Source organism: Bufo bufo, chromosome 1, assembly GCF_905171765.1.
Source record: "Bufo bufo chromosome 1, aBufBuf1.1, whole genome shotgun sequence".
Lineage (NCBI taxonomy): Eukaryota > Metazoa > Chordata > Amphibia > Anura > Bufonidae > Bufo > Bufo bufo.
In genome coordinates, this window is record NC_053389.1 from 289,195,096 (window position 1) to 289,218,739 (window position 23,644).

Below are 23,644 nucleotides of genomic sequence, written 5' to 3' on the forward strand. Positions count from 1 at the left end.
TGAAACTAAAATTGAGTTATTTGGCTATAACAAGGGGCGTTATGCATGGAGGAAAAAGAACACGGCATTCCAAGAAAAACACCTGCTACCTACAGTAAAATATGGTGGTGGTTCCATCATGCTGTGGGGCTGTGTGGCCAGTGCAGGGACTGGGAATCTTGTCAAAGTTGAGGGACGCATGGATTCCACTCAGTATCGGCAGATTCTGGAGACCAATGTCCAGGAATCAGTGACAAAGCTGAAGCTGCGCCGGGGCTAGATCTTTCAACAAGACAACGACCCTAAACACTGCTCAAATCCACTAAGGCATTTATGCAGAGGAACAAGTACAACGTTCTGGAATGGCCATCTCAGTCCCCAGACCTGAATATAATTGAAAATCTGTGGTGTGACTTAAAGAGAGCTGTCCATGCTCGGAAGCCATCAAACCTGAATGAACTAAAGATGTTTTGTAAAGAGGAATGGTCCAAAATACCTTCAACCAGAATCCAGACTCTCATTGGAACCTACAGGAAGCGTTTAGAGGCTGTAATTTCTGCAAAAGGAGGATCTACTAAATATTGATTTCATTTCTTTTTTGTGGTGCCCAAATTTATGCACCTGCCTAATTTTGTTTAAACAATTATAGCACACTTTCTGTAAATCCAATAAACTTCATTTCACTTCTCAAATATCACTGTGTGTGTCTCCTATATGATATATTTAACTGACATTTTTTATCGTAACAACCAACGATTTATACAGGAAAATCATGACGATTAACAAGGTTGCCCAAACTTTCGCATCCCACTGTATCTGGCCACACAATATACCCCAAAACCACAACACCCAGCCGCATCTGTAAATAGCTCAAAATCAAAAGAATCTACTACATCCCCCATAAACAGTAACCTGCCATTGTATGTATCTAAAAAAGAACTCCAAACATGTAAATCTGCCCTCAACTCCCTGTCCAACCGCACGTAATGATGCAGCATAGACACCCCGGCCGCCGCCCCCGCAAATCACTGACTAAAAACCCTGTCCATAGGCATAATCCTACACTCAAAATTAAGTTTGCCTAGTAAGGATTGAAGCTCACGTAACTGAATCTTATGTAAATGCCCCGCCCTTAACATCTCCTTCTTCAAATCCATGAGTTTATCCAGGGGCAATCGACATTTCATCCTCACGGTATCAATCACTATCCATAGAAAACTCAACTCTGTAGCTGGACCCACGTTTTTTTTTTCCGTCACCAAAGGTACCCCAAAACTAGCGAACAACGTGCACAACAACGTCGAACAAACCCACGAATCCGAGGGACTAATGCATAAGAAGTCATCCAAGTAATGGATGATAGACTTACACCCCGCTGCATCCGCCACCACCCATTTCAAAAAGGAGCTAAACGTCTCAAAATACGCGCATGATAGGGAACATCCCATCGGCAAACACCGGTCAACGAAAAAAACCTCTTCCCAGAAACACCCCAAAAGATGCAACAACTGAAACGCCGATTTAATATTCGTCTTAGTTAACAACGCCCCTGTACTAAATTTACGAACCCATGCCACTGCCGTGTCGAATGAGGTATAAAACATGGAACATATATCCGGGTCAATAGCATCATTGACCGACGAAACTTATTCACCTCCCTCTTTGGAACCACCCTTAACGGGGACAAACGTAAATCAACCAAAGGAGGTTCCAAAAACGGTCCCGCCATCCTACCCAACCTGACTTCCTTGGCTAATTTCTCAGGAACCACCTAAGGACGATCCAAGGGCTCATTCACACGACCGTGGTTTTGTTCCGCATCCGAGCCGCATTTTTTGCGGCTCGGATGCGGACCCATTCACTTCAATGGGGCCGCAAAAGATGCGGATAACACTCTGTGTGCTGTCCGCATCTGTTGCTTCGTTCCGTGGCCCCGCAAAAATTTGTCCGTTTTGCGGACAAGAATAGGCATTTATATAAAGGGTCGTCCGTTCCGTTCTGCAAATTGTAGAAGGAACACGGGCGGCATCTGTGTTTTGCGAATCTGCAATTTGCGGACCGCAAAACACGGCACGGTCATCTGAACAAGCCCTAAGGCTGATTTCAAATTATTTTTAACCAACACTGGCCCAGATGGACGAAACAGAATCTGAAACCCAACCAAAACCCCCCCACCCTTAACAAATCTGCCGCCGCCCTATCTGGATATCTATTTAGAAACAGCTCTACCCTTTCCAACCGAACCGGCGTCTCCCCCTTTGCTATGGGGTTCCCCCCCTTTCTGTTTGTTCCCCTTAAAACAACGTGTGGCTCCATGAGCCCCCCTACACGCTGAGCACTCATGCTTAAACTTGCATTTTGTTCCAAATTTACAGCTCCCTTCATTAACCACTTACCGTCACGCTAACGCCGAAAGGCGTCATTTCTGCGGCGCTCCCAGGTCACACTAACGCCGATTGGCGTCATCTCGCGTGAGCCGAGATTTACTGTGAACGCGCGCACACAGGCGCGCGCGCTCACAGGAACGGAAGGTAAGAGAGTTGATCTCCAGCCTGCCAGCGGCGATCGTTCGCTGGCAGGCTGGAGATGTGATTTTTTTTAACCCCTAACAGGTATATTAGACGCTGTTTTGATAACAGCGTCTAATATACCTGCTACCTGGTCCTCTGGTGGTCCCCTTTGTTTGGATCGACCACCAGAGGACACAGGTAGCTCAGTAAAGTAGCACCAAGCACCACTACACTACACTACACCCCCCCCCCCCGTCACTTATTAACCCCTTATTAGCCCCTGATCACCCCTGATCACCCCATATAGACTCCCTGATCACTCCCCTGTCATTGATTACCCCCCTGTCATTGATCACACCCCTGTAAAGCTCCATTCAGATGTCCGCATGATTTTTACGGATCCACTGATAGATGGATCGGATCCGCAAAACGCACACGGACGTCTGAATGGAGCCTTACAGGGGCGTGATCAATGACTGTGGTGATCACCCCATATAGACTCCCTGATCACCCCCTGTCATTGATTACACCCCTGTCATTGATCACACCCCTGTAAAGCTCCATTCAGACGTCCGCATGATTTTTACGGATCCACTGATAGATGGATCGGATCCGCAAAACACATACAGGCGTCTCCCTGGAGCCTTCCAGGGGGGGTGATCACCCCATATAGACTCCCTGATCACCCCCCTGTCATTGATCACCCCCCCTGTCAGGCTGCATTCAGATGTCCGTATGATTTTTACGGATCCACGGATACATGGATCAGATCCGCAAAACACATACGGACATCTGAATGGAGCCTTACAGGGGCATGATCAATGACTGTGGTGATCACCCCATATAGACTCCCTGATCACCCCCCTGTCATTGATCACCCCCCCCTGTCATTGATCACCCCCCTGTCATTGATCACACCCCTGTAAAGCTCCATTCAGACGTCCGCATGATTTTTACGGATCCACTGATAGATGGATCGGATCCGCAAAATGCATACGGACGTCTGAATGGAGCCTTACAGGGGCGTGATCAATGACTGTGGTGATCACCCCATATAGACTCCCTGATCACCCCCCTATCATTGATTACCCCCCTGTCATTGATAACCCCCTGTAAAGCTCCATTCAGACGTCCGCATGATTTTTACGGATCCACTGATAGATGGATCGGATCCGCAAAACGCATACGGACGTCTGAATGGAGCCTTACAGGGGCATGATCAATGACTGTGGTGATCACCCCATATAGACTCCCTGATCACCCCCCTGTCATTGATTACCCCCCTGTCATTGATCACCCCCCTGTAAAGCTCCATTCAGACGTCCGCATGATTTTTACGGATCCACTGATAGATGGATCGGATCCGCAAAACACATACAGGCGTCTCCCTGGAGCCTTCCAGGGGGGGTGATCACCCCATATAGACTCCCTGATCACCCCCGTGTCATTGATCACCCCCCCTGTCAGGCTGCATTCAGATGTCTGTATGATTTTTACGGATCCACGGATACATGGATCGGATCCGCAAAACACATACGGACATCTGAATGGAGCCTTATAGGGGGGTGATCAATGACAGGGGGGTGATCACCCCATATAGACTCCCTGATCACCCCCCTGTCATTGATCACCCCCCTGTCATTGATCACCCCCCTGTAAGGCTCCATTCAGACATTTTTTTGGCCCAAGTTAGCGGAATTTTTTTTTTTTTTTCTTACAAAGTCTCATATTCCACTAACTTGTGTCAAAAAATAAAATCTCACATGAACTCACCATACCCCTCACGGAATCCAAATGCGTAAAATTTTTTAGACATTTATATTCCAGACTTCTTCTCACGCTTTAGGGCCCCTAGAATGCCAGGGCAGTATAAATACCCCACATGTGACCCCATTTAGGAAAGAAGACACCCCCAGGTATTCCGTGAGGGGCATATTGAGTCCATGAAAGATTGATATTTTTGTCCCAAGTTAGCGGAAAGGGAGACTTTGTGAGAAAAAAATAAAAAATATCAATTTCCGCTAACTTGTGCCAAAAAACAAAATTTCTATGAACTCGCCATGCCCCTCATTGAATACCTTGGGGTGTCTTCTTTCCAAAATGGGGTCACATGTGGGGTATTTATACTGCCCTGGCATTCTAGGGGCCCCAAAGCATGAGAAGAAGTCTGGGATCCAAATGTCTAAAAATGCCCTCCTAAAAGGAATTTGGGCACCTTTGCGCATCTAGGCTGCAAAAAAGTGTCACACATCTGGTATCGCCGTACTCAGGAGAAGTTGGGGAATGTGTTTTGGGGTGTCATTTTACATATACCCATGCTGGGTGAGAGAAATATCTTGGTCATATGCCAACTTTGTATAAAAAAATGGGAAAAGTTGTCTTTTGCCAAGATATTTCTCTCACCCAGCATGGGTATATGTAAAATGACACCGCAAAACACATTCCCCAACTTCTCCTGAGTACGGAGATACCAGATGTGTGACACTTTTTTGCAGCCTAGGTGGGCAAAGGGGCCCATATTCCAAAGAGCACCTTTCGGATTTCACAGGTCATTTACCTACTTACCACACATTAGGGCCCCTGGAAAATGCCAGGGCAGTATAACTACCCCACAAGTGACCCCATTTTGGAAAGAAGACACCCCAAGGTATTCCGTGAGGGGCATGGCGAGTTCCTAGAATTTTTTATTTTTTGTCACAAGTTAGTGGAAAATGATGATTTTCTTTTTTTTTTTTTTCATACAAAGTCTCATATTCCACTAACTTGTGACAAAAAATAAAAACTTCCATGAACTCACTATGCCCATCAGCGAATACCTTGGGGTCTCTTCTTTCCAAAATGGGGTCACTTGTGGGGTAGTTATACTGCCCTGGCATTCTAGGGGCCCAAATGTGTGGTAAGGAGTTTGAAATCAAATTCTGTAAAAAATGACCAGTGAAATCCGAAAGGTGCTCTTTGGAATATGGGCCCCTTTGCCCACCTAGGCTGCAAAAAAGTGTCACACATCTGGTATCTCCGTACTCAGGAGAAGTTGGGGAATGTGTTTTGGGGTGTCATTTTACATATACCCATGCTGGGTGAGAGAAATATCTTAGCAAATGACAACTTTTCCCATTTTTTTATACAAAGTTGGCATTTGACCAAGATATTTATCTCACCCAGCATGGGTATATGTAAAAAGACACCCCAAAACACATTCCTCAACTTCTCCTGAATACAGAGATACCAGATGTGTGACACTTTTTTGCAGCCTAGGTGGGCAAAGGGGCCCATATTCCAAAGAGCACCTTTCGGATTTCACTGGTCATTTTTTACAGAATTTGATTTCAAACTCCTTACCACACATTTGGGCCCCTAGAATGCCAGGGCAGTAGAACTACCCCACAAGTGACCCCATTTTGGAAAGAAGAGACCCCAAGGTATTTCGTGATAGGCATAGTGAGTTCATAGAACTTTTTATTTTTTGTCACAAGTTAGTGGAATATGAGACTTTGTAAGAAAAAAAAAAAATCAAAAAAAAAAATCATCATTTTCCGCTAACTTGTGACAAAAAATAAAAAGTTCTATGAACTCACTATGCCCATCAGCGAATAGGGTGTGTACTTTCCGAAATGGGGTCATTTGTGGGGTGTTTGTACTGTCTGGGCATTGTAGAACCTCAGGAAACATGACAGGTGCTCACAAAGTCAGAGCTGCTTCAAAAAGCGGAAATTCACATTTTTGTACCATAGTTTGTAAACGCTATAACTTTTACCCAAACCATTTTTTTTTTACCCAAACATTTTTTTTTTATCAAAGACATGTGGAACAATAAATTTAGAGCAAAATTTATATATGGATCTCGTTTTTTTTGCAAAATTTTACAACTGAAAGTGAAAAATGTCATTTTTTTGCAAAAAAATCGTTAAATTTCGATTAATAACAAAAAAAGTAAAAATGTCAGCAGCAATGAAATACCACCAAATGAAAGCTCTATTAGTGAGAAGAAAAGGAGGTAAAATTCATTTGGGTGGTAAGTTGCATGACCGAGCAATAAACCGCTAAAGTTGTGGAGTGCCGATTTGTAAAAAAGGGCCTGGTCTTTAGGGGGGTATAAACCTGTGGTCCTTAAGTGGTTAAACAAGAAGCACAATCCTTTTGCGTGCACTGCCGCAAAACTGGATTGGCCTCCATTTCCAGATTCTCCCCGAAAGAACTGACCTGACCCGGGCCGTAACTTTTAACCACAAGGCAATATCCTTGTGATCCCACCTAATGTTAGTCCGAACTGCTTTCCGCTGCTGAAATTGCTCGTCGTATTGAAGCCACGCCTGGCCACCATACACACGATACGCCTCCCCAATTGGCATACAGATAACAGAACAATGCCGAACAACACTCCGGCATCTTTTCCCCTATCACGCTTGCCAATATCGCAAACGCCTGCAACCAATTCGGAAAAGTGTGTGGGATCAACCGATACCGCCACTTTTCCTCGTCTTCCTGTTTACTGTAATCCCTCTTAGCCCTATCCAAATTACATTTTTCCAAGGGGAGCAAGGAAAATATTTCCATATACTCCCCTTTCCATATTTGCTCGCACACCTCCTGTTTCAAATGTGTCCCCAATGGGTCCTCAAAACAAACGTATACCTCCCCTTTTGCTCTATCATCTAACCTAACTGTCTCATCATCCAACGGTTCCCCCGCCTGCGTCTCAACCGACACCGAGCCACCACGTGCCCCCGACGCAGCCCCCCAGGACCCAAGGGTCCACCACAACCCCCCACGCTGGCAACGGCGACCCCCCTGATGTCCCACACCCGACCAACAACCCTGTAAGACCGCCCAGTAACTGACCTAAACCCCTACCTAACTCCGCCGGGGGGGTCTCCAATCCCCCCACATTCCCATTGCATATAAAAGGCAATACAGTTCCTCAATTTATCTCACTTGGCTGCCTGGGTGCTGTGATCCCATCAGCCGCAGATCCAGAGTCCAGCTGATCTCTACTCTGTGTTGTCCCAGAAGATCCCGGCGACGACTTTTCACTCCCAGATCCACCAGCATCTCCCATGCAAGGGACGTTACCAGTGGCGACTCTAGGAACAATATATAGGGGGGGGGCACATAAGATACAACAGTCAAAAATGGGGGGCACTAATAATTTTCACCACTTAATCATACTACTGAAAAAAACTAAATAAGTATATATAAATAAGATTACAAAATACGAGAGAATTGCGGTATGCAGGGAGCGCATTTATAATAAAACAATTTACTTACAAAAGAAGCTATTCAGTCGTCTGCTGTGCCGTCCTCTGCTTGCTTCCGCGGATTCTATCCCCTCCTTTCTGACTCTCCTCAGTGCGCAGGCGTACTGTTATGGTGGATCTGTGGATGACACACTGTTATGGGGGCATCTGAGCATGACACAGTGTTATGAGGCATCTGTGGATGACACTGTTATGGGGGATCTATGGTTGACACTGTTATTATGCCTCTCATTAGACCCCATTATGCCTCTCATTAGCCCCCATTATGCCTATCATAGCCCCCATGCCTCTCATTAGCCCCCATTATGCCTCTCATGACCCCCATATCAGCCCCCATGCCTCTCATTAGTCCCCATATCAGTCCTTATGCCTCATTAGCCCCCATATCAGCCCTTATGCCTCATTAGCCCCCATTATAAGCCCTTATGCCTCATTAGCCTCCATTATCAGCCCTTATGCCTCATTAGCCCCCATATGCCTCATTAGCTCCTATATTCCTCATTAGCCCCCATTATGCCTCTCATTATCCCCCATATGCCTCATTAGCCCCTCCCATATGCCTCATTAGCCCCCATATGCCTCACTAGCCCCCATATGCCTCATTAGCCCCATATGCCTCATTAGCCCCCATATGCCTCATTAGCCCCCATTATGCCTCTCATTAGCCCCCATATCAGCCCTTATGCCTCATTAGCCCCCATTATCATCCCTTATGCCTCATTAACCCCAATTATCAGCCCTTATGCCTCATTAGCCCCCATATGCCTCATTAGCTCCCATATTCCTTATTAGCCCCCATTATGCCTCTCATTAGCCCCCATTATGCCTCTCATTAGCGTCAATATGCCTCATTAGCCCCCATATGCCTCACTAGCCCCCATATGCCTCATTAGCCCCCATTATGCTTCATTAACCCCATTATGCCTCATTAGCCCCCATTATGCCTCTAATTAGCCCACCTTATGCCTCCAGCAGCCTCATTTTTTATAAAATAAAAAAACACTTACCTTTCCTGCTTCTGGATGCCGCCGTTCCTCGCTGCCCGCGATTTTCTTCCTCCTGCTGTCGGCTGTGCTCTGAACTGGCGCGCACAGCGTGACGTCACAAAGCGCTTCATTAGTATTCACCGGCCAGCAGGGCTCAAGAGCCAGCTGCCTTGGGGCGCCCAGTAGCAACTGGGCCCGGGGCAGCTGCCGCGCGTTAAAGACGGCACTGGTTTTAAAGGGGAATCAGCGGGGGGGGGGGGGGGGGGGGGGGGGAGGGGCAAGGAATAACTTAGGGGGGGCAATTGCCCCCCTGTAGCGACGCCTTTGGACGTTACAGCCGTTGTTCCCGGATGCCTGCAAGGGAGAGAGGAGGCGGAGCCAGCTCCATGCTGCTCACAGGAGGAGAAGAGCTTGCTGCCACATGAGCCACAGCAGTTCAGTTTCGACCGCCATCCTGGTCCTGCAGAGGGGCCCCCTCCCCACCTGGACGAAGAGGTGGTCTGGCTCCCACGTTGCATGTCACCACTGCATGAAGTAGGGGTGACCGAGCCCGGCCACCCCCTGAGTCCCGCCTACCTTGCTGATTCCTTCTCCGCCAAGGCGCATGGGCAGTAGTCTGGCCCGCCACCTGTCTACGAGAAGGGTCCCTTGTGGGGCTCCTAATGCGGCTCTGGACTCTGGGGGGGCTGATCAGGACTGAGGTGCGCCGGCGGCTGGGCCCGCCGCGGCTGGTGAGAACAAGGCTGAGGCGAGACTGGTGCCTCAGCCACCCCCCCCGCAGGAGCCCTTGAAGCTGCTCCTGGACCCATCCTGCACCACGATAGAGCTTCAACCTGAGACATTTAGAAGATAAAGGGGTAACCTAATACACTGGTTAGCTTAGCTGGCTAGCTGATTAGCTTCCCCAATCCACAAAATGGCCCCTGTCTTCTTCCCACTCCCCCTTATAAAACCCCCATTTTAAAGGGACACTGACAGGCCCAATAAGCATATTTAGGTATATATATGACAGTACAGGTCTTATAAAGTGTATTAGAATTATCTAAGTATCCCCCCTGTTCACCTTATAAATACAGTAAACTGAAGTTTTATAACCTGCTTGAATCGTCTTCAATCTGCCCAATGGGCGGCGTTTCATCTCCACTTGCGCCCAGCCAGCCGCCCCAACTGCCGTTTTGAAGCGCCGCCCAGCTCATCAATATTCACTTTGCTGGGCGGCTACTACTGTCCCCGACTTCACAAGATCTGGCGCATGCCCAATACAATCCTATGGGCATCGGCCTCCGTCTCATCTTCAGCGCATGCGCCCGGCACCCTCACTGGCCGGGATCACATCGCGCCTGCGTACAGTCTGCATCTTAGAGGCCGCTTCAGCCTCTGCATTATGCGCATGCGCCGGGCACTGTTCAGCGTAGCGCTTCAGAGTGGGGACAGCAGAAGCCGCCCAGCTAAGTGAATATTGATGAGCTGGGCGGCGCTTCAAAACGGCAGTTGGGGCGAGGCTGGCTGGGGGCAAGTGGAGATAAAACGCCCCTTGGGCAGATTGAAGACGATTCAAGCAGGTTATAAAACTTCAGTTTACTGTATTTATAAGGTGGACAGGGGGGATACTTAGATGATTTTAATACACTTTATAAGACCTGTACTGTCATATATATACCTAAATATGCTTATTGGGCCTGTCAGTGTCCCTTTAAGCCCACCCCCCATGGACTCAAATTGGCCAACCCAGGCCAGGGGCTCCCTAACCAAACCCCCTGTCATGCCGGCCTCCCCTAAGGCCTTGCCCCCTGGTCCGGCCTATCCTTGCATAAGGTAAATGGATGTTTTTGCTGTAAAACTGCTACAATATCTAAATATACCCTTACAATCAGAAGGAAATATCACCAGATATGGTTTCATGATGCCACACTATTTTGGATTTTTAAGTGATTAGTCATTGTTGAGTCTATAAAATTACATATTTTTCTCTAAATCGTTTCGTTTAGATCCTCAGGAACTCTTTGTCCCGACAGAGGACTATTATGTGGTTGTCCAGCTCCGAACACGACAACCAGCATTACTTCCATGCCAGGTCACTAACCCACTAGCCAAGGTCACTCTGAATAGAGAGTTCCCACCAGAACAGATCCCTGTGGATGGCGTGAAGATTGCTTTTGACCTGAAGAAGGGATTCGTCATATACCAACCACATCCATCTCTTGCAGGATCGTTGTTCTGCATTGCAGAGCATGGAAATCTTCGACAGATGTCAACTAAGTACATGCTGATATATGTGCACTGTGAGTGCCTTTTCCATGTATCACCAACCTCCACAGATAACCATACAAGATTTAAAGGGTGTTTTCTGACCTCTAAAATAGTTAACCAAAAGTAATAGCAAAAAAACACCAAAATGCTGATCACGTAGATATGTGGTGTTCATAGTGGAACCCTTGTTGTGATCTTTGATTGCCTGCTATGATCAGGTGGAAGTAGACAACATGTCAACACTATGCAATGACAACAGGAAGGAGTGGGTGAGGCTTGAGACCAGCAGTGGTGTAAAATTAAAGTCAAGTCAAGTATGTTTGAACTGTTTTCAGGGATGGGACAAGTATAGACCACACCAATAGAACCATTATACCTCAGGCATGTGAGGGATGGAGCCTTTTCCGGGGGCAAGAGAATTTGTCCTAGCCATGAGTCTCTTTCCCTGGTTTATCCACATTAGGTCCAGTTCAGACGTTAGTACTATTTCTAGCTTAGGCTGCAGATTCATGGAGACTTTTGTTGTACCACAAACAACTTTTAAAGGGACTGTACAGTATTAGAAAAACATGGTTGCTGTCTTCTAAAAAACAGCAATACATGTGTCTACAGTCTGTGTTTGGTACTGCATATTTACTTAGAGTTGAGCTGCAGTACCAGTAACTTTTAACTGTTAGTACTGTGACCTCATTGACTGTTCAAATTTGGGTATTGTATCCCCAACTTTAGACACCATGCACATAGGTGTAGGGTGGATCCATGTTGTATGGCTCTCTGATTCGGACCTGCGTCCATGAAGAATACATTGCATAACAAAGGTACTATACAGCGGGACCTGGAATGCCTACATGGAGTGCCTACCTATAGGTTTCAGGCATATGGCAATACCAGGTGCATGGACCCTAAACATCATCTTCAAAAGTGTTATATGGTGATTATAAGGGTATTATTATCTCATAAAGTCACATGCCATTAGGACAGGACATCACTTTATAATCAGTGGCATTCCTATCTTTGGGACCCCCTCAATTCTAAGGAGAAAGGGGCTGCAGTACTGTGTCCCCTTCTACGTATTCCCCCAAAATTGAGCAGGAAAAAGCAGCCAGCCTACTCATACGCAGTTCCCTGCACAGCCAGATGGCCAGGAGAGCCGCTGTGAAGAGAAGTAGCATTACACCTGTGCTGTGGCCCCTTCATTCCCATGATTGTGGGTGTCTTTGATACATGGCATCACTTACAAAATGAGAATAATCCTTTAGGCTCATGCACATGGACCATAGCCTGTTTTTATTTTTTAGGTCCGCAAATTGCGGATCTGCAAAACACGGATACCGTCTGTGTGCATTCCACATTTTGCATAACGGAACATCCTGCCCTCTATAGAACTGTCCTATCCTGGACAAGAATAGGACATGTTTTATTGTTTTGCGTGTGCAATAGAAAAGACATATGGATGCGGACAGCACACAGTTTGCTGTCCACATCGTTTGCGGCCCAATTTGAAGTGAATGGGTCTGCATACAACCTGCATAAAATGCATATTAGATGAGTCAAAAAAATAAGTTTGTGTGCATGAGCCCTTAATCCCAAGTTGTACCAGGCAAGTTATAATTTTTCTAAATGTATAAGGGTGCTGCCAAAATCAGAAGTGGATCATTAAAGGAGGGAAAGGATTAAGGAGAGATACTACTTCTATTCTTGGTCTTGGATTCCAAAACAGCATAAAAAATCGGAATATGTGGCAGCTCCCTTATATCCCTGTCCGCGGTAATTTGCATATAAAATTGATTTTGAAGCAGGAAATGTGTACTGGGAAGAAAATTTGTACATTTTTATAAAGTTTTTTTTATATTTTGCAGACCCATCAGCCCCTCCTAAACCCACCATTGAAGCATCAGTGAAGTCAGTACATGCAGGAGAAAATTTTGTTCTCACGTGTACGGTTCTAGGTGAACTGGAGATCAGTGTGGAGTTTACCTGGGAATATCCAGGACAACAGGTAAAGAGAAGTGAATATTCGCCATATAAGATGTGTTATTTTTGTATGATCATGGGGGCACATTTATCCGTCTCGCCTGTTTTTAGGTGTACAATTAGACAGGCATATTTGCTTCGTCTGTCAGTCTATTGCCTATTATTTATAAAAAGTCGATGGTGATGGTGAGTTCACTAAAAGAGTTCAAGAGGGGCCTGGATGTATTTCTGGAGTGTAATAATATTACAGGCTATAGCTACTAGAGAGGGGTCATTGATCCAGGGAGTTATTCTGATTGCCTGATTGGAGTCGGGAAGGATTTTTTTCCCCCTAAAGTAAGGAAAATTTGCAGTATCCCACATATGTGTGAAAAGGGGACACTTCAAACATCTGAATATGTGTATATTGAACCTCAATGTATGGTATTTACTTTTTTCTGGCTGGCAATGTAATTACATCCTTTCTCCCCTAGGTGGTGCTGGCACAACATAGTATATATAGTGGGGGGGGTGTCTAGCTAAGAGAAGTTTAGAATGTAGTTGTTGAGAGGAGCAAGAAGCAAGCTCATGGAGGAGAGACACAGACTAAAGTCACCATGTAACGGCTGTACTTTCCTCTGGGCCTTGATCAAGCCTAGAGAGTATATCTACAGAAGACCAGCACCAGACAGTGAGTCTATACACAAGATGCAAGGAGACTAGTGAGGGTAACAGCTAACTAAGGCTTATGGGCCTCATTAGAACAAGTGACCAGGAGTAGCTTGTACTGAACACAACCAGATAATTTAGGCCAAATTGTCCTTATCACTAACTTAAAGGGGTTGACCACTCTTTAAATACTCTCCACTACAGTGTGGCAGGCAGGAAAAAAATGAAGTCCCTAATATACTTCATTAACCGCCTCCGGACCGCCTAACGCAGGATCGCGTTCCGGAGGCGGCAGCCCTGCGCAGAGTCACGCATATATGCGTCATCTCGCGAGACGCGAGATTTCGCTCAAAGCCGGCCCGCGCATGCGCATCGCGGGCCGGCAAAATTTAGAGGGGGGTCGGGTCATCAGCTTGCCAGCTGAAAAGCCAGATAACACATCATATTAGTAAATATGATGTGTTAAATGGCTTGTCTGCTCCTCTGCTGGTCCTTTTCGTCGGTTGGTTCCAGCAGAGGAGCAGACATCACAGTGAGTAGCACCAAACACTACACCTTAGCCCGAGATCACCCCCATCACCCGAATTAACCCCTTGATCACCCCTTGATCGCCCCTGTCAATCACCTAGTGAAAGGAAAAAAGTGATCAATGTAAACTGTCACATTTTTTTTTCACTGGTATTGACTGATAGGTTTTAGGATAGTTTAGGCCCCTTGGTTAGGTAGTTTAGCGTCAGTTAGCGCCCAGCCCACCGCACCGCAGTCACTGATTCGCTGATTAGCGTATCGCTAATCAGCATTTGTACTTGTATAGTATCTGTAAGTGATCAAAACTGATCACAGTCAGATCTATAATTGTATTAGTGTCGCCTTAGTTCGCCCTCCACCCAAAACGCAGTGTTTGCCCGATCAGGCCTGATCGGTTGCCCACACGTGCGTTATCCCACGCCCGCCCCGCCGCAGTGACAAAAAATATTATATTTTTTGATCACTGCACAATCACTTTCCAAGCGCTGCGGCGATAAAAAAATCAGTTTTGATATTTTTTATCAATCGCAGCAGCCTCCGGTACTTCGCTAGCCTCCCCTTTGTAAGACAGGCTTGCTTTTTTTCTTGAGTAGTCTCAAGGAATACCCCTAAATTTAGTAGTCCAAATGTCAAACAGGGGGTATTCTTCTGAAAAGGCCTACAGGCTTCTGACCCAGCCGGATGAGGAATGGGAACCCTCATCTGACGAATCTAGCGGGTCAGAATATGAACCTGGGTGAGAGAAATATCTTGGCAAAAGACAACTTTTCCCATTTTTTTTATACAAAGTTGGCATTTGACCAAGATATTTATCTCACCAAGCATGGGTATATGTAAAATGACACCCCAAAACACATTGCCCAACTTCTCCTGAGTACGGAGATACCACATGTGTGACACTTTTTTGCAGCCTAGGTGGGCAAAGGGGCCCACATTCCAAAGAGCACCTTTCGGATTTCACCGGCCATTTTTTACAGATTTTGATTTCAAACTACTTACCACACATTTGGGCCCCTAGAATGCAAGGGCAGTATAATTACCCCACAAGTGACCCCATTTTGGAAAGAAGACACCCCAAGGTATTCCGTGAGGGGCATGGCGAGTTCCTAGAATTTTTTTTTTTTTGTCACAAGTTAGCGGAAAATGATGATTTTTTATTATTTTTTTTCTTACAGAGTCTCATATTCCACTAACTTGTGACAAAAAATAAAAACTTCCATGAACTCACTATGCCCATCACCGAATACCTTGGGGTGTCTTCTTTCCAAAATGGGGTCACTTGTGGGGTAGTTATACTGCCCTGGGATTCTAGGGGCCCTAATGTGTGATAAGTAGTTTGAAATCAAAATCTGTAGAAAATGGCCGGTGAAATCCGAAAGGTGCTCTTTGGAATGTGGGCCCCTTTGCCCACCTAGGCTGCAAAAAAGTGTCACACATGTGGAATCTCCGTACTCAGGAGAAGTTGGGCAATGTGTTTTGGGGTGTCATTTTACATATACCCATGCTTGGTGAGATAAATATCTTGGTCAAATGCCAACTTTGTATAAAAAAATGGGAAAAGTTGTCTTTTGCCAAGATATTTCTCTCACCCAGCATGGGTATATGTAAAATGACACCCCAAAACACATTGCCCAACTTCTCCTGAGTACGGCGATACCACATGTGTGACACTTTTTTGCAGCCTAGGTGGGCAAAGGGGCCCACATTCCAAAGAGCACCTTTCGTATTTCACCGGCCATTTTTTACAGATTTTGATTTCAAACTACTTACCACACATTAGGGCCCCTAGAATGCCAGGGCAGTATAACTACCCCACAAGTGACCCCATTTTGGAAAGAAGACACCCCAAGGTATTCGCTGATTGGCATAGTGAGTTCATAGAAGTTTTCATTTTTTGTCACAAGTTAGTGGAATATGAGACTTTGTAAGAAAAAAAAAAATCATAGAAACATAGAATGTGTCGGCAGATAAGAACCATTTGGCCCATCTAGTCTGCCCAATATACTAAATACTATGGATAGCCCCTGGCTTTATCTTATATGTAGGATGGCCTTATGCCTATCCCATGCATGCTTAAACTCCTCCACTGTATTTGCAGCTGCCACTTCTGCAGGAAGGCTATTCCATGCATCCACTACTCTCTCAGTAAAGTAATACTTCCTGATATTACTTTTAAACCTTTGCCCCTCTAATTTAAAACTATGTCCTCTTGTAGCAGTTTTTCTTCTTTTAAATATTCTTTCCTCTTTTACCTTGTTGATTCCCTTTATGTATTTAAAAGTTTATATCATATCCCCTCTGTCTCTTCTTTCTTCCAAGCTATACATGTTAAGGTCCTTTAATCTTTCCTGGTAAGTTTTATCCTGCAATCCATGTACCAGTTTAGTAGCTCTTCTCTGAAATCTCTCCAAAGTATCAATATCCTTCTGGAGATATTGTCTCCAGTACTGAGCACAATACTCCAAATGAGGTCTCACTAGTGCTCTGTAGAGCGGCATGAGCACCTTCCTCTTTCTACTGGTAATTCCTCTTGCTATACACCCAAGCATTCTGCTAGCATTTCCTGCTGCTCTGTGACATTGTCTGCCTACCTTTTAAGTCTTCTGAAATAATGATCCCTAAATCCCTTTCCTCAGATACTGAGGTTAGGACTGTATCAATGATTTTATATTCTGCTCTTGGGTTTTTACGTCCCAGGTGCATTATCTTGCACTTATCAACATTAAATTTTAGTTGCCAGATTTTTGACCATTCCTCTAGTTTTCCTAAGTCCTTTTCCATTTGGTGTATTCCTCCAGGAACATCAACCCTGTTACAAATCTTTGTGTCATCAGCAAAAAGACACACCTTACCATTGAGGCCTTCTGCAATTTTGCTGACAAAGATATTAAACAATATGGGTCCCAGAACAGATCCCTGAGGTACCCCACTGGTAACAAGACCTTGGTCTGAATATACTCCATTGACTACAACCCTCTGTTGCCTGTCCCTCAGCCACTGCCTTATCCATTCAAAAATATGGGAGTCAAAGCCCAAAGACTGCACTTTATTGATAAGCCTTCTATGTGGGACAGTATCAAAAGCCTTACTAAAGTCTAGATAAGCGATGTCTACTGCACCTCCTCCATCTATTATTTTAGTCACCCAATCAAAAAAATCAATAAGATTAGTTTGACATGATCTCCCTGAAGTAAACCCATGCTGTTTTTCATCTTTCAATCCATGGGATTTTAGATGGTCCACAATCCTCTCCTTAAGTATGGTTTCCATTAATTTCCCCACTATTGATGTCAGGCTTACTGGCCTATAGTTGCCCAATTCCTCCCTACTACCTTTCTTGTGAATGGGCACAACATTTGCTAATTTACAATCTTCTGGGATGACCCCTGTTGCCAGTGATTGGTTAAATAAATCTGTTAATGGTTTTGCTAGTTCACCGCTGAGCTCTTTTAATAGCTTTGGGTGTATCCCATCAGGCCCCTGTGACTTATTTGTATTAACTTGTGACAAAAAATAAAAAGTTCTATAAACTCACTATGCCCATCAACGAATACCTTAGGGTGTCTACTTTCCGAAATGGGGTCATTTGTGGGGTGTTTGTACTGTCTGACCATTGTAGAACCTCAGGAAACATGACAGGTGCTCAGAAAGTCAGAGCTGCTTCAAAAAGCGGAAATTCACATTTTTGTACCATAGTTTGTAAACGCTATAACTTTTACCCAAACCATTTTTTTTTTTACCCAAACTTTTTTTTTTATCAAAGACATGTAGAACAATAAATTTAGAGAAAAATTTATATATGGATGTCGTTTTTTTTGCAAAATTTTACAACTGAAAGTGAAAAATGTCATTTTTTTGCAAAACAAATCGTTAAATTTCGATTAATAACAAAAAAAGTAAACATGTCAGCAGCAATGAAATACCACCAAATGAAAGCTCTATTAGTGAGAAGAAAAGGAGGTAAAATTCATTTGGGTGGTAAGTTGCATGACCGAGCAATAAACGGTGAAAGTAGGGTAGGTCAGAAGTGTAAAAAGTGGCCTGGTCATTAAGGGTGTTTAAGCTAGGGGGGCTGAAGTGGTTAAACACATCTGCCTGCTTTTCTTTCAGTTATTAGCCACTCCCCCTTAGTCCTGCTCTACCTTGCAGCTGAGTTCGTCCATGGCTGCACGCGACATGGAGGAGCTTGAGAGGAAGCTCGTCCATGCGCATGTGCAGTCTGCTCCTGTCAGTGGTTGGCTCCCTGCTGCCCGCTCCAACTGTGACAGGAATCAGCTGCTTGTTCCCTCTCTACAAACAGCTGATTCCTGTCCGAAGCTGGCTGTGATAAAAAACCTTCAGGCTAGGTTCACACCTGAGCGTTTTACAGCGCGTTCCTACGTGCTGTAAAACGCTCAACAGGCGAAAACCAATGTTTCCCTACGGGCATGGTTCTCACCTGAGCGTTTTACAGCGCGTACGAACGCGCTGTAAAACGCCCTACGCCCCAAGAAGTACAGGAGCTTCTTTGGGGCAGATTGACGCGCGTTCCCGCCCATAGACTTCTGCGGGAACGCGCCTAAATGGGTGTTTGCTTGTTTCCGCCCATTAAAAATGTCCGATACAAACGCCCGATAAAAACGCCTGTAAAAAGCGCTTATCGAATACGCTCAGTTGTGAACCCAGCCTAAGAGTCCATACTGCAGAAGCTACTTAGTCAATCCCCATCCTCCTGCACTACCACCACACAGCCGACCCGCTAAGCCACACCCACCGGTTCCGTTAGGCCACGCCCCCTGCAACCAACAGGGAAAGCAGGACATCTAGCCAGGAACTATGATTTTGTGTGTGTGTATATATATATATATATATATATATATATACACTGCTCAAAAAAATAAAGGGAACACTTAAACAACACAATGTAACTCCAAGTCAATCTCTCTTCTGTGAAATCAAACTGTCCACTTAGAAAGCAACACTGAGTGACAATCAATTTCACATGCTGTTGTTAAAATGGGATAGACAACAGGTGGAAATTATAGGCAATTAGCAAGACACCCCCAATAAAGGAGTGGTTCTGCAGGTGGTGACCACAGACCACTTCTCAGTTCCTATGCTTCCTGGCTGATGTTTTGGTCACTTTTGAATGCTGGCGGTGCTTTCACTCTAGTGGTAGCATGAGACAGAGTCTACAACCCACACAAGTGGCTCAGGTAGTGCAGCTTATCCAGGATGGCACATCAATGCGAGCTGTGGCAAGAAGGTTTGCTGTGTCTGTCAGCGTAGTGTCCAGAGCATGGAGGCGCTACCAGGAGACAGGCCAGTACATCAGGAGACGTAGAGGAGGCCGTAGGAGGGCAACAACCCAGCAGCAGGACCGCTACCTCCGCCTTTGTGCAAGGAGGAACAGGAGGAGCACTGCCAGAGCCCTGCAAAATGACCTCCAGCAGGCCACAAATGTGCATGTGTCTGCTCAAACGGTCAGAAACAGACCCCATGAGGGTGATATGAGGGCCCGACGTCCACAGGTGGGGGTTGTGCTTACAGCCCAACACCGTGCAGGACGTCTGGCATTTGCCAGAGAACACCAAGATTGGCTAATTCGCCACTGGCGCCCTGTGCTCTTCACAGATGAAAGCAGGTTCACACTGAGCACATGTGACATACGTGACAGAGTCTTGAGACGCCATGGAGAACGTTCTGCTGCCTGCAACATCCTCCAGCATGACCGGTTTGGCATTGGGTCAGTAATGGTGTGTGGTGGCATTTCTTTGGAGGGCCGCACAGCCCTCCATGTGCTCGCCAGAGGTAGCCTGTCTGCCATTAGGTACCGAGATGAGATTCTCAGACCCCTTGTGAGACCATATGCTGGTGCGGTTGGCCCTGGGTTCCTCCTGATGCAAGACAATGCTAGACCTCATGCGGCTGGAGTGTGTCAGCAGTTCCTGCAAGACGAAGGCATTGATGCTATGGACTGGCCCGCCCGTTCCCCAGACCTGAATCCAATTGAGCACATCTGGGACATCATGTCTCGCTCTATCCACCAACGTCACGTTGCACCACAGACTGTCCAGGAGTTGGCAGATGCTTTAGTCCAGGTCTGGGAGGAGATCCCTCAGGACAGTGGCGTACATACAGGGGTCGCAGGGGTCGCACTTGCGACCGGGCCCGGCACTCCAGGGGGCCCGGCCGCCTGTGGACCCGCCCTGCAGTAGTGCTGTGCCTGTATAACCCGGGCGGCAGGCCCGGGGCCCGCCCCCCAGTGTTGACTTTCCTTGCAGCCAGCCCTACCCTCCCTTGAGTCTCCTCCCCCTGAGTCTCCTCCCCGGCCGGCGGTGCGGCTTGCCGGACATGACGTTGCCTCTGACATCGCCAGTCAGCTGGAGAGCCAGGAGGAGGAACTAGGGTACACCCCGGGAAAAGCGCAGCCGCGCTGAAAATAAATATTAACGGCGGTTCTTGGGGGCTGGATATGTAAGTGAACCAGAGAGTGGCCGGGCGATCCAAGAAGATCCCTGGTGCAGACAAGTGATCACACATGACCACTGGTGAGGACAGACACCCTATAGAAAAAAACCATAGGGGTGTAATTACTGAAATAGGATGTGGACACCTATACTTATCAATGGAGGAGGGTGACAATTGAACAACAGGTGTGCAGCGGGTGTATGGCAACACATGTGCTACAATGCCACATCACCTAAGAACAAGATGTATAAACAGGCAAAATCAAAGTGGCCATAAGCAAAATGAAGTATAAATAGTGTAATAACTAATATAATAATACATAATGGCCGTTGCCCCCATAATAAATAATGATGCCTTTCAGAAAGTGTTAGGTAGTGGCCTAATATATATAGAGGGACATGCCAGAGAGTAGTAGTAAAGACCACACAATTTCTTCCAGCAAGTGGGGGGAGGGGGGGGGGGATTTATATGAAGGAGACATGAAATATCATCATTGAGGCCAGTGGGTTTGGTAGTCTGTAATCTGAAGATCCACTGAGCCTCTCTCTGCAGCAAAAAACGGTCAACATCTCCCCCTCTCGCTGACATCCTGATTTGTTCAATTCCTTGAAACTGCACCGAGGTTACCTTGCCTTTATCACAAGCTGTCACGTGGAGAGCTATTGGTGTATCCTCTGATTTGGAAATGTCTGAGATGTGTTCCCACATCTTTCTGAAAGGCATCCTCATTTATTATGGGGGCAACGGCCGTTATGTATTATTATATTAGTTACTACACTATCTATACTTCATTTTGCTTATGGCCACTTTGATTTTGCCTGTTTATACATCTTGTTCTTAGGTGTTGCGGCATTGTAGCACATGTGTTGCTATACACCCGCTGCGCACCTGTTGTTCAATTGTCACCCTCAATGGGCAATGTATGTAAAGTTATGACTGGTGACTTGTGCTATGAAGTAATGTTTTTTTTTCTGTTGTCTTGGGGTGCAGCTCTTTTGTGTAGGCACTTCTATTGAGCTTCTAGTATATGCTTGGATGTAGCAGAGCTGGTTTTGTCATGCATTTCTTTTGCCTTCATATGGTAAAATACTTCATTGGCCTATCAATGGCTTTATAACTAACTCTGCTATATTTCTGTAGCCTACAACCTCTGACTGCCCAGTTGGGCTGAAACTACTACACCCAGCATGTTCTGGCAGTAATAGTAAATGGATATTGGTGCAATTCTGAGCTACTAGTCTATATAATACAATATGTAGGCTACATATGTATTATATAGACTAGTAGCTCAGAATTGCACCAATATCCATTTACTATTACTGCCAGAACATGCTGGGTGTAGTAGTTTCAGCCCAACTGGGCAGTCAGAGGTTGTAGGCTACAGAAATATAGCAGAGTTAGTTATAAAGCCATTGATAAGCCAATGTATTTTACTATATGAAGGCAAAAGAAATGCATGACAAAACCAGCACTGCTACATAATGTAGCAGAGCTGGTTTTACGTGGGAATACCATGGGTTATACCGAATATCATCCTCTTGTATATAGTCATATACAATATAATATATATATATATATATATACATACACACACACATACACACGCGCGCGCGGCGGCGGGTTGGAGGGGCGTCGACGGGGAGGGGGCCCCATGGATCAGTTTCGCACCGGGGCCCCATGAATTGTGTGTACGCCACTGCCTCAGGAGACCGTCCGCCACAGAGCATGCACAGGCGTTGTAGGGAGGTCATACAGGCACGTGGAGGCCACACAAACTACTGAGCCTCATTTTGACTTGTTTTAAGGACATTACATCAAAGTTGGATCAGCCTGTAGTGTGTTTTTCCACAGCACATTCAACTATGTAAAGAACAAAGTATTTCAGAAGAATATTTAATTAATTCAGATCTAGGATGTGTTATTTTTGTGTCCCCTTTTTTTGAGCAGTGTATATATATATATATATATATATATATATACATACACCTTTACCTTGGAAATGCTGCCTGCTTTTTGGATTATATATATATATATATATATATATATATATATATACAAACATCGCGTCCACATGGGTGAATAATCTTTTTTCTATTTTCATCTATTGAGAGTGCTGTTGTTTTGCTTTTTATATATATATATATATATATATATATATATACAGTACAGACCAAAAGTTTGGACACACCTTCTCATTCAAAGAGTTTTCTTTATTTTCATGACTATGAAAATTGTAGATTCACACTGAAGGCATCAAAACTATGAATTAACACATGTGGAATTATATTCATAACAAACAAGTGTGAAACAACTGAAAATATGTCATATTCTAGGTTCTTCAAAGTAGCCACCTTTTGCTTTGATTACTGCTTTGCACACTCTTGGCATTCTCTTCACGGGCTTCAAGAGGTAGTCCCCTGAAATGGTTTTCACTTCACAGGTGTGCCCTGTCAGGTTTAATAAGTGGGATTTCTTGCCTTATAAATGGGGTTGGGACCATCAGTTGCGTTGAGGAGAAGTCAGGTGGTACACAGCTGATAGTCCTACTGAATAGACTGTTAGAATTTGATTTATGGCAAGAAAAAAGCAGCTAAGTAAAGAAAAACGAGTGGCCATCATTACTTTAAGAAATGAAGGTCAGTCAGTCAGCCAAAAAATTGGGAAAACTTTGAAAGTAAGGGCTATTTGACCATGAAGGAGAGCGATGGGGTGCTGCGCCAGATGACCTGGCCTCCACAGTCACCAGACCTGAACCCAATCGAGATGATTTGGGGTGAGCTGGACCGCAGAGTGAAGGCAAAAGGGCCAACAAGTGCTAAGCATCTCTGAGAACTTCTTCAAGACTGTTGGAAGACCATTTCAGGGGACTACCTCTTGAAGCTCATCAAGAGAATGCCAAGAGTGTGCAAAGCAGTAATCAAAGAAAAGGTGGCTACTTTGAAGAACCTAGAATATGACATATTTTCAGTTGTTTCACACTTGTTTGTTATGTATATAATTCCACATGTGTTAATTCATAGTTTTGATGCCTTCATAGTCATGAAAATAAAGAAAACTCTTTGAA

General features: G+C 45.3%; 1 protein-coding gene across 1 annotated transcript in view; it reads left to right on the top strand.

The window, feature by feature from the left end:
• The window catches only part of LOC120986972 (platelet-derived growth factor receptor-like protein), a 44,424-nt gene that overhangs the window by 17,637 nt on the left and 3,143 nt on the right, over positions 1-23,644 (top strand). Inside the window, exons 4-5 of the mRNA XM_040415654.1 lie at positions 10,719-11,012; positions 12,840-12,979. Coding sequence (XP_040271588.1) covers positions 10,719-11,012; positions 12,840-12,979 — 434 coding nt within the window. The remainder of the gene's footprint in view (positions 1-10,718; positions 11,013-12,839; positions 12,980-23,644) is intronic.